The sequence below is a fragment of the Somniosus microcephalus genome, chromosome 6, assembly GCF_052327205.1.
Source record: "Somniosus microcephalus isolate GS21.2 chromosome 6, FLI_Smic_1.0, whole genome shotgun sequence".
NCBI classification, from domain to species: domain Eukaryota; kingdom Metazoa; phylum Chordata; class Chondrichthyes; order Squaliformes; family Somniosidae; genus Somniosus; species Somniosus microcephalus.
In genome coordinates, this window is record NC_140992.1 from 222842563 (window position 1) to 222855286 (window position 12724).

The 12724-nt window shown below is 43.6% G+C and overlaps 1 protein-coding gene across 3 annotated transcripts in view; it reads left to right on the plus strand.

The window, feature by feature from the left end:
* Positions 1-4032, plus strand: part of snx20 (sorting nexin 20) — a 40690-nt gene extending 36658 nt beyond the window's left edge. For all 3 annotated transcript variants that reach the window (XM_085991456.1, XM_085991458.1, XM_085991457.1), the window contains exon 4: positions 1918-4032. In XM_085991456.1, the coding sequence (XP_085847582.1) occupies positions 1918-2589 (672 nt within the window). In that variant the 3' untranslated portion in view covers positions 2590-4032. The remainder of the gene's footprint in view (positions 1-1917) is intronic.
* The last annotated feature ends 8692 nt before the right edge of the window (positions 4033-12724 follow it).

Consider the following 12724-nt stretch of genomic DNA (forward strand, 5'->3'; position numbering starts at 1 on the left):
TAGTGTGTTCCCTTCACCTGTCGAAATCTGCACTGGGGGCAAAGCTAATGGGATGACCTTGAAAAGATTGGGTGCAAGTAGCACACATCCAGGTGAGCCTGGCCAAAAGCAGCTTCTAAACCTTCAGCAGCTCACCCAAAATGTTTAGGTGAGGCCCTACCATGAAAATTGTTTGGGCCTCTTGCTGGAGTCACAGGGCAGGTGTAGTGAAACCCACTTCACGCCAAATGCACGCTCCAGTTGCAAATCGCCCACCGTCAAATCTAAGTTATAGCACGACTGTGAAGATTTGGCAACCGGACTTTAAATTTTACCCAAACCACAACATGCAACCTATATATCCAAGACCAGCTGGTTTGAATTACGAGAAACCAGTTCAATCCCAGAAGGTGCATGGAGGGCTATTTATGTGCAACTGATTTTTCCCAGGACATTAGGCAAGCCAGCTGCATAAAAACCTTCGTGTTTGATATGTTGCTGCTGGAGGACTTAAAGGGAAATACGTATAATGACCTCAATAGGTGCTGCTATGACTCATGGCCCACATTTTGGCATGGAAGACTGGCTGCTGGCAGGGGTTATTAATTAGATGGGGGTCACCCTGTGAAAAAATGCAAATTTATTTCCCTATTTGATGCTGGCATAATCTGCAGTCCAAATGAAACTAACTCCTCTCCTGAATGTCAGTGTCATTGTAACTCCATGCTCAATTTTCAACCTGCCATAAATATTTGTTTGATACTACTGTTTAAAAAGAACATTTACAACAGGATTTAACCCTTGACTTTCCACCCATCAACTCTGAATGAGTGGGTAATCTAGCCCATTAGATGATAACATTATTCTTCTAGCAACCAAGCTACCAAAGGCTCTCATCATTATCAAAATGTAGAAATCATAATTTTTTGTTTAAAATATTCAGTGTCTAATCACAATACAAAAACTCTTGAAAAAAACGCTTTGCTTCATTTCACACTGAACAGTAATATTCCTTTCACACTGAACAATGATATTCCTATCAGAGAAATCCCCAAATATTACATTTCCCTCCTGACAGGATTGTGATATCAGGATGACTAATCTTGCAATTTGTGTAAATTCTGAACAGCAAATTAAACATTATTCTTAGTGTATGTGCTGCTATGTAATCGTTTCATCTCACTCTATAGCTCATTTGTAGACCTTCTTCATTAACATGCCAACAACTTCCTATTGGTCCACTGCTTTTGCCTCCTAGAGTTTTGTTCCATTTCAGCCTGACTAGACCCTTGTGACGTATTAGTGCAATTTCTTTGCCATCGCGTTTGAATTCTGGATGTTTCCAATTCTAGATATTTCCAACATGTTTTGTGATTCTTCTATTCCTCCCCAGGTGAAAGTACAATATTTGCAGAAATCCACAACTGTGCAAGTGGAAGAAAGTGTGGGAAATCTTCTACTTAAAAAAAAAAAAAAAAAAAGTCCATTTCTTAGTTTGGTCTTTGCTCAGATTGCAGATTGGAATAGTGCCCTTGGGAAATAATTTCCTCCGTTTGCTAATTCTGTTCCCTGCTTTATATTCACATCCATTTTGTGCTAAAATTAGTGAGGGAGGAAAACATAGTCCTTAATTAATAACGCAAATCCCACAGACCTCAGTGGGGTAGAGCTTCTGAATTGTATTTATGTAAAAAAGGATCTGAAATTCTCAAAAGGTGTTGTGCTGTCGAACAGAATCCCAATTTTGCTGCGTGCTGCACCAAATTGGCCAGTGCCAAAGTTAGTAAAAAAAAAAAAATTGTACCCTCTGAGTGGAAATGTTTGACTAACCTTTAGACCATTGTAAGGGTATCCATGGCATCTCTTTATTATTTAATCAATCACGTGCCATTAGTTGAAATTACTCTCAACTATTCTGATCAGTTTTTTCCTCCCCAGATGTACAAAGTAGTCGTGATAAAATCTGGCACCTATGATGGCAGCCAAGCTTATATTGAACGGCGATACTCAGACTTTGAAAAATTACATAAAAACATCTTGAAGAATTTTAAAGAAGAGATAGAAGAAATTACTTTCCCAAAGAAAATCATGGCTGGGAACTTCATGCAGGACAAAATTGCTGAACGCAAGTTGGCGTTCATGGACTATTTAAGACAGTTGTATGCGATCAAAGATATCCGTGAATCTGATGAATTTATTGAGTTCTTCTTCCTACCAGAAGTGCGAGAAGGATACGGCTGCCTTAGAAGCGGACAGTATACCAGAGCTTTCAATACTCTTCTGAATGTACTTAGTTTGCAGGAAAAACTATATATGCGTTACTATGATCGGCTTCTTCTTACACTCAGTGCTATCAGTGTGTGCTGCAGAGATTTGGGTAATATAGATGGGGCCTACCAATTTTGTGAGAAAGGTGGGATTATTTTGCATAACTGCAGTCGCCACAAATACCTTATCCCTTTGCTGAAGGTTCAGATTACTCTAGGTAATGAGCTGGGCAAGAACATGCAGCACCTCCAACGCAAGGTGACTGACCTACAGGATCTACACGGAAGCCAAAGCAACCTGCCTTCACTGAAAGAGCTAGTAGTGCAGGAATACGTACAATAAGCCTGATGTCCCCATCTCCCCCCAAAAAGTGCTTTTGAGCAGTTAACTAAATTGCCAAAAAGGTTACTGCCACATTTTTGCTAAAATATTTTGTGTGCAATTTAATTTTTTTAAATATTTCCTACAATGTGCAGTCAATTCCATCAAAACAAGGGTAATTTTCCAATAAAAATCTTGATAAATAATTTGTCATATATAATATACCAACAGGTATAAGATCACCTGAAATCTTTAGGGTGCATTAACCATCAAATCTGCAGCTTCTCCTTAAATGGCCTCTCTTTGGGATGCTCTATAATCCAGATTCTATGCTTAGTAGTTTAAAAGAAATACAAAAACAGCTTGTTTAGCTCCCTGATCGTTTGGTGGGCAAATAGATAATACTGACCCATGTTTGGCTTTGTAATGAGGAATTTCTGGTTTGCAAGCAGTGAACTCTTGATAAAACATGACCTTTAAATAACAAAACTAGCCATTAAAGCAAATGATCTATTGGTGATTTTTAGCCCCCTCAAACTATCACATACCGTCATAACCCATGAATGCAATCATGATCTAAATCACCATGAAATAACAGCTGTCCCTGACTTTATTTCAGTGCTGTGACATCCAAACCTGCTTATAGTCAGAAGTGCTCAAATTCTTTGTTGCACAGATTAAACTGTTAAATTGGATACCTAGATACATAATGGACAAAAAACAAAGACTTGCATTTATATAGTGCCGTTCATGACCACCGGACATCCCAAAGCACTTTACATTTGAAGTGTAGTCACTGTTGTAATATAGGAAATGCAGCAGCCAATTTGCGCACAGCAAGGTCCCACAAACAGCAACGTGATAATGACCAGATAAATTGTTTTAGATGTTGATTGAAGGATAAATATTGGCCAGGACACTGGGGATAACTCCCCTGCTCTTCTTCAAAATAGTGCTGTGGTATCTTTTACGTTCACCTGACCCTGAGAGAGCAGGCAGGGCCTCAGTTTAACATCTCATCTGAAAGACGGCACCTCTGACAGTGCAGCACTCCCTCAGTATTGCACTCGAGTGTCAGCCTGTGTGCAAGTTTCTGGACAGGGACTTGGAATCCACAACCTTCTGATTCAGAGGCAAGGGTGCTACCCACTGAGCCACAGCAAACACTGATAGCACAGACCTGCCCCATCCTGCTATGTGTATGGATTGTCATTCCTGCAGCTCAGGATTAATACTTCCAAAGCAAGCCAGGGGGCATCAGAGGTCACTCTGGCTGCTCTGATCATGGTGGAAAAAATGCCTTCGACTAACCATTTTGTGTACAAGAACATGGACTGCTGAGATAGTTTTACATTTCAAACATATCTTCCTTATAACTTTCAGAAGTTTGTGACAGAATCTGAATTTTGATTCCATATGTGTACTACATTGACAATGTACTGTAATAAATGCTGTCTCTTGGTATATGATGTTTCTAGAGGACATGCTTTATAGCAGTGACATATTTATCAATAGTGTCAGTCAACTGCCAACATTTTTAGGAGCTAGAATTATTGGAGGCAGGACCCTTTTTACAGCAATTAAAACAATTTTTCTGCAGTTGTATGCACTGTACAATATAAATATGAAATATTGTTACTACAGGTAGACTATCCTTTATCCGAAAACCTCGGGACCAGCCGTGTTTCGGTTTTCGGAAAATTTCGGATTTCAGAAGGTATTTTATAAGACTGGGAAATTTGTCGGGGGTGGGGTCGGGGTGGGGGTCGGGGTCGGCGGGGGGTCGGGGTCGTGCGCACGACTTACACTGAACGAAACCTTTCGGTTTTCAGAGGATTTTGGTTTTCGGAAGTGCGGATAAAGGATACACTATCCCTTATCCGAAAGGGCGGTGGGTCGGCGGGGGTCGAGGTCGTGCGCACGACTTACGCTGAACGAAAAAACCTTCGGTTTTTAGAGGGTTTCGGTTTTCGGAAGTTCGGAATGAAATCCTGAAGGAATGCACTAAACCAAATGTAATCATTTTGGTATGTTGAAAGGCCTTCAGTATGCATGAACTATATAGCTTTTAGTATTGGGTCCAAATTATAAATATTTGTATCGAACATAAATTTGTCTATATAGATATATACACTCTCCTACTAGCTCAGTGGGCAAATACATGGATGGTATGTTACCGAGTCATACAGACCAGGAGGTTCCAGGATTGTTCCCGGATTTGTGTTGAGTCTGTTGATTGTGCATCCCCTACTTTTGCTAAAATCAGTCTGTTTGCCACTGGGCAGGGAGAGATCAAAACAGAGTCAAGGGCCGGAATTTTCTGGAGTCCGTGCGGGCACGATTGGAGGTGAATCGGGTGGGAAATTTGAAATAAGTTGCAGCGGGTCGGGAACCCGCCGTCATCCCGCCCCCACGTGCCTTTCCCTCAGACGTGTTTGCTGGTGCGGCAGCAACCCGACCGGCAGAGGCGGGGGACCTAATTCAAATCATTAACAGGTAGTTGTCAGACCCTTAAGAGCCTTTTTCAGCCTACCTTTCAAATTCCCCCGGCTGCTCACGGGATTCACGCAGCTCGGGAACCACGTCTGTCAGCCTGAGGCGGTAGTTGAGTGGCCATTGCTCCAGCTGATTAGTTGATAGGGTGAAATGTACTATGAAAGCTCCCACCTCACAGCTGGTCACTTTCTTCAGGCAGAAGCTGTTGCTGACTGCATTCCCAGCACACATTTAGCTTTCTACAGGCTGCAAGTGTTTCCAGCAAAGTCGCCATCCAGTCTTACCTTATTGTTACAACCTATCACACCATTGACAGCTTGCTCCTCTGATTTCTACTTGACCTGTCATCTATTCCATCAGCATGGGTGCCACTTATACTGCCTCACCTTGGTCCTCAGAAGTGGACCATGATGAGCCCCAACACCATCAGCCTTCTCCTCAACCACCTGAAGCTGCACAGGACAGAGGGCATCAGCACAGGGCTGCACCGCACCGGAGGCGATACCCCCAACACAGGCTATACAGGCAGAATATGATCTTCCTCAACATGACTGAGAAGCAGCGCCAAAGGAGGCTCAGGTTGCAAACATTTGCACACTGCTGGAGGAAGACCTGCAGCCCAGAGGAGCGGGTAGACACACCTTACCAGTGGCTGTCAAAGTCACCAGCGCCCTCAACTTCTTCGCCGCAGGTTCCTTCCCGGAATCTGCAGCAGACATTTGTGGCATCTCGCAGTCGGCCGCCCACAGATGCATTACACAGGTCACCGATGTCCTCTTTGACAAGTCAGCCAATTGTGTCAATTTTGCCACTGATGAAGCCAGTGTTACTGAGCGGGCACTCGGCTTTGTCACTCTGGCTGGCTTCCCATGGGTGCAGGGCATCATCGACTGCACACATATGGCCATCAGGGCACCCCATCATCACCCAGGAGTCTTTGTCAACCGCAAAGGCTTCCACTCCCTCAAAGTGCAGCTGGTCTGCAACCATAGGAAGATCATCATGCATGTGTGTGCCAAATTCCCTGGCAGCTGCCATGACTTGTCCTTCGCCAGTCCACCTGCCCTTAGCTCTTCGCTCCTCCAAACTGACTTTCCAGCTGACTGCTTGGAGATAAGGGCTATCCACTGAAGACATGGCTCATGACACCCTTGAGGAGGCCAAGTACTGAGGCCCAGGAGAGATACAATGAAAGCCACATTTCCACCAGATGTGTCATAGAGCAGACAATAGGCATGCTGAAAATGCACTTCAGATGCCTTGACAGATCTGGAGGAGCCCTTCAGTACGCACCAGCGAGGGTCTCCAGAATCGTCATGGTGTTCTGCGCCCTGCACAACATGGCACAGCAGCGAGTATTAGCACTGCATGAGGAGCAAGGCACTGAGCGCACAGCCTCTTCACAGGAGGAGGAGCAGGAGCATCAGCTGGGAGACAAGGAGGAGCAGGAGCTGTGTAGAAGTGCATCAGCATAGAAATATATATCCACACATATTAGTATAAAATAAGCACACATACTCTCTTATATTAAAATGGAGTCTGGAACTGTTTCAACAGGCCAAAATGGCTTCACACAGTATAACATAAGGGGAAACGGGCAGGCCCATATTAGGAAGCGGTTTAAGGAAGAGGATGTGACTCCTTTGTAGCTTGCAGGCTAGACAGTTCCATAAACAAGATAAGCTTAGCAGAACAAAAAGCATGATAACCGAAGGACATGTACTGTAAACATTCGTATGAATGTCCAGAACCAAAGTGAGAGACAAACCGTCTCCATTGTATAAAATGAATTAGCTTTATCTAAAGGTATTCCTGCATCATGACTTTTTGATTATCTATTGACTAACCTTATCTTAAGACACTGAGGCTCCGCTGACCCTTTAGTCATCTTCTTGTTGACCTTAAACATTCCTTACTCATCTCTTTCTTAATGTTATTAATTGTGTCTCAATACCATACCATGTCATATGATAAAGTGTTTTGATCTTTGTGTATAAAAAGAGGTGCTGTTGTCCATGTATTCGGAGAAGTCACGATAGCCATTGCCTATGTGAAGCTCCCCTTGCTAGCAAGTAGTTAAATAAAGTCTGCCTTTGACGATCACTTTGTTTCACAGAGTCTTATTGAACAGTCGAAACTTCGACAGCTGGAGGAACCTGCAGGCCTGATCCCACTAGCACCCAAGCACATTGCTGCCCAGGAGGCCAGGGATGACCTCATCATGGCCAGATTTACTTAACTTTATGTAGTACACCCATATGGCTGCCACATGCTGCGCCAGGTTGGCACCACCCCATAGCAACACCATAAAGCATCCCTACAATGACCAAGCCATTCCTTTCACACTGACCACCATTGCTGGAGGTACCGTTATGTCTCACCATTCACTGCAACTCACTAAGCCACTTCCAAAGGTGCACACAAATATGTCCAAGACGGGAAAGTGGTGAAAATAATGATTTTTATGGTTGACAATACATTAACGGAAACCTAACATTAACATTGGCTAAAACACCCAAGTGGCTACCCTTGTGAATCTACTTGTGTGTCATCTTTTTCTTCTGCGTGCTTCTGCGAAGTGCTACCCCTGTGGCTTCAGCAGAGTTAGAGGCAGTCTGCTCACTTCCCTGCTGCGACTGCTTAGACACTTTTGGCGGTCATCCTCTGGGTTTTGGAGCCTGTGATGGCCCCGCCAAAGTCTGCTCCTCCTGCAACTGTGCAGGGGCAGACTCGGCCATTGCGATCCAAAGAGCCATCTGGGGCTCTGACTGAGGGGGTGGCAATAGGGGAGAAGTGTAAGCGCTTTGAGAGGAGCCCCCACTTCCATGTCCCCTCTCACCATCATCACTCTCATGGACCACCCGCACTTCCCTGCTAGCAAGGAGCTGGAGAGCACCTTGCTGCACATCAGTGGGGCCATGATTAACAGGCAGTTAATAGGCTTTAATCCCTTCCCACCTCCAAGGAGGTGGGACCCGGGGCTGGATGGCTTCCTGCTTCCTGGCAAGAGGGCACGGAGGCGGGTTGGGGGTGGGTTTACAACCGCCCCCAAATTCTGCCACTTTCCTGGCAGTCCTGCCCCATACCCGCCTCCTTGGAGCTGAGAAAATCACCCCCTATGTATCCAATTCCTGAAGGTCAAGTGCTAGATATGCATCTACAACCAAGGATAGTCTAGGTGATTTGGAAGGGACAGTGCAGTAGTGGCAAATAAGCATACATTTAAACTTTGGCTGTCTAGTAAGGTAAATTAGTGGCAGAGCAGTGGAAGGCATTCAAAGAGGAGATCCGGAGGGTTCAGACCAAACATGTGCCCTTAAAGAAAAAGGTGGGACTAACAAATCTAGAGCCCCCTGGATGTCTGGAGACATATAGGGTAGGATAAAGAAAAAAAGGGAGGCGTATGACAGATGCCGAGGGCTAAATACTCCAGAATCTTTAGAGGAGTACAGAAAGTGCAGGGGCGCAATTAAAAATGATATTAGGAAAGCAAAGAGAGTGCATGAAAAATTCTTGGCAAGTAAAATCAAGGAAAACCCAAAGATGTTTTATAAATATATTAAGAGGATAACTAAAGAAAAGGTAGGGCCTATTAGAGACCATGAGGGTAACCTATGTGTGGAGGCGGGAGACGTTGGTAGGGTTCTTAATGAATACTTTGTGTCTGTTTTCCCAAAGGAGAGGGGCAAAGCAGACATTGCTATTGGGGGGGAGGAGTGTGAAATATTAGATGAAATAAACATAGTGAGAGAGGAAGGTTTAGCAGCTTTAAAAGTGGATAAATCCCCAGGCCCAGATGAAATGTATCCCAGGCTGTTAAGCGAAGCAAAAGAGGAAATAGCAGAGGTCCTGACCATTTTTTAATTCTCTCTGGCTTCAGGTGTGGTGCTGGAGGACTGGAGGACTGCTAATGTGGTGCCCTTGTTTAAAAAGGGAGAAAAGGATAGACCGAGTAATTACAGGCCAGTCAGCCTAACCTTGGTGGATTATTGGAAAGAATTCTGAAGGACAGGATAAATCTTCATTTAGAAAGACATGGATTAATCAAGGATAGTCAGCACGGATTTGTTAAGGGAAGGTCGTGTCTGACAAACTTGATTGAATTTTTTGAGGAGGTAACAAGGAGGGTAGATGAGGGCAGTGCGTTTGATGTAGTGTATATGGACTTTAGCAAGGCTTTTGATAAGGTTCCACATGGCAGACTGGTCACGAAGTTAAAAGCCCATGGGATCCAGGGCAAAGTGTCAAGTTGGATTCAAAACTGGCTCAGAGACAGGAAGCAGAGGGTAATGGTTGATGGGTGTTTTTGTGACTGGAAGGCTGTTTCCAGTGGGGTTCTGCAGGGCTCAGTACTAGGTCCCTTGCTTTTTGTGGTATATATCAACGATCTTGACTTGAATATAGGGGGTATGATTAAGAAGTTTGCAGATGATACTAAAATCGGCTGTGTGGTTGATACTGAAGAAGGAAGCTGTAGCCCGCAGGAAGATATCAATAAATTGGTCAGGTGGGCAGAACAGTGGCAAATGGAATTCAATCCGGAGAAGTGTGAGGTAATGCATTTGGGGGGGGCTAACAAGGAAAGGGAATACACATTAAATGGTAGGACACTGAGTGGTGTAGAGGAACAAAGGGATCTTGGAGTGCATGTCCACAGATCCCTGAAGGTAGCAGGCCAGGTAGATAAGATGGTTAAGAAGGCATACGGAATGTTTGCATTTATTAGCCGTGGCATAGAATACAAGAGCAGGGGGTTTATGCTTCAACTGTATAAAACACTAGTTAGGCCTCAGCTAGAGTACTGCGTGCAGTTCTGGTCACCACATTACAGGAAAGATGTGATTGCACTAGAGAGGTTACAGAGGAGATTTACGAGAAGGTTGCCGGGAGTGGAGAGTCTTAGCTATGAGGAAAGACTGGATAGGCTGGTTCTGTTTTCCTTGGAACAGAGGAGGCTGATGGGAGACCTTATTGAGGTGTATAAAATTATGAGGGGCATAAATAAAGTGGATAGAAAGGACCTATTTCCCTTAGCAGAGGGATCAAAAACCAGGGGGCACAGATTTAAAGTAATTGGTGGAAGGTTTAGAGGGGATTTGAGGGGAAATTTCTTCACCCCGAGGGTTGTGGGGGTCTGGAACTCACTGCCTGAAAGGGTGGTAGAGGCAGGAACCCTAACCACATTTAAAAAGTACTTGGATGTGCACTTGGGATGCTCTAACCTGCAGGGCTACGGACCAAGAGCTGGGAAGTGGGATTAGGCTGGATAGCTCTTTGTTGGCTGGTGCGGACATGATGGGCTGAAATGGCCTCCTTCCGTGCTGTAACTTTCTATGATTCTATGATAGTAGCTGAATAGGTTTCAGTTTTCTGGTATTTTGGGAGGCTAGTGCATAAATTTAAAATCTGATTTCACAAATATCTGATTGTGGAACCTCTAAAGCACTATAAAACCAGAATCTGCACCTCTCTTGAGTACAGGTAAAGCTGGTTGATAAAAATGCAATCAAAGAAGAAGTAAAGAACCCCAAAAGATGCTAATAGGGCAGAAACTGAGGATGAGCATAAAATAGCGAATATACTAAATGATTACTTCATCCAAGTACAGTATTCACTGGAGAGGTAGAAGCAATATTAGTGATAATCCACTTAGTATTAGCAAGCTCAACATAAATGAAATGGAGGTGTGAGGTCGGCTGGAACAGGGTCAAAACAAATAAATCCCCAGGCATAGGTGGTATTTATCCTAAAGACAAAGGGTGAGATTTGTGAGGTGTTGATGATAATTATGAGGAATCGATAAATACTGGAGACATCTTTCTAGATTGGAAATGGGCAAGTATAGTGTCTATTTTCAAAGAGAGTGACAAAGCAGACAAAGGCAACCACATCCCAATTAGCCTCACATCTATACTGGGTAAAATAATAGAATTAATTGCCAGGAGTAAATTTGAAGATTATCTATACGACAATAAACTAGTGAATGGCAGCCAACATGGGTTCAGAAGGGAAAGATTCTCCTTGACTTTTTTGAACAAGTGACATCCCAAGTAGACTGTGGAAAGCCTTATGATGTAATGTACTTTCAAAAGGCAAAGTTTGACAAAGTTTTGCATGAAAGACTTAAGGTTAAAGTGATATAGACTCAAAGTATAACCCGGAAATGGATAAGAAATTGGATGAGGTATAGGATTCAACAGATACTTGTTACAAGAGTGGTATCAGGGCGGGAGTGGGGTTGGGGTTTGGTAAATGCCCAGTGGAGTGTCCCTACTGTTTCCAATTTATTGTACCTACTTGCAGTCAGAAGCTTAATAGAAAACACTCAGATTCACAGAGACTACCAGACTGGATAAGAAGTTAAATCTGGGGAGGCTTTTCGGGAATTAAAAAATAAATAGGACAAAATATGTATGTGAGCAGAAGTGTGACAGACGATACTTAATAAACAAGTACAAAGTACTGTACATAGGAAGAAAAATGGGTAGTCCATAAATGGTGTCAAAATGGCTGAAGTTGAAAGGGATTTAGGAGTAAGGCCAGACTTTTATTTCTGTGACCAACCCCCTCCTTAAAGCTTTGACCAGGCTCCCTCCACTTTAACCTAAAATCCAAGTGTGAGGAGCTCATGGATTTCTTGTGTCAGATTGAGACCATTTGTACAGCTTCTTGTCCTATCATTGCTTTCAGCTGACTTGGTACTGCTTTTTGGAATTCCCTCCCAAGACTCTCTCCTCTTCCAAATTCCTTTTCAAACTCCACCTTTAACCCCAAGCCTTTAATCACCTTCCCTAATTTCTCCCCCCGACTTAGTGTTCTGTTGCCCCTTTGTAAAGTATTTTGGTACAATTCGTATGTTAATGACGCCATAATAAATGCAAATTACTGTCATTATGAATGTACATTCAAATACAATGGCCTGGAATTTGCGATTAGCGGCGAACCGAAGGCATTCGCCACTGGCCCCGAAGTACGCTTCGCACAAGGATCTCGTGATCTCTGTGTTAACTTCGGGTTTTCCGACCTTCAATTCAAATCAACGGAGGTTAGTGGGGATCCCCTTGTATGAGCTGCTGTGACATCAACAAGCTGTCTAAGCAGCCAAACAAAATGCAGAATTCTCACAGACTGCTCTTAAAATTCTAACTTTTAAAATTTTTTAGAGAGAGCAAAACAAAGATTGGGGCTCTCACATGGGGAAAAGGCAAACATGAAATAAAGATGAACAAACTTTAAAAAAATTCCAAAAAAATTTAAAGTTTCTTAAAAATTTAAATTTTTCTTAAAATGGATAAATTTCACACTGCACAAAATTTAAATTAGTTTTTCAGGCCCTTAACCTCTGTTTAACGCTGACAAAACCCCAGTTACACCGAATCCCTTTGGGGCTAACTTTTAGTGGGGAATTTAACAGCATAATTACTGCGGAAGAGCCGAAGTTTTTGTCAGTTTCCCTGATTTGAGTGATTACACAGATTGCCGGCTGTGTGGGTGGGGTGGGGGGTCGAGGTGGGGCGCGGGCGCAGCAAAGCCTGTGTCAGAGCTGCGAATGACAGACCACAACTTCAGGATTTCTGCATGCGCTTGTGCCAAATCCTGAAGTTGCGGTTAGTTTCAAAAGGCAGAATGAGGGCGAACGCTGTCAGTTCACCGTCATCCG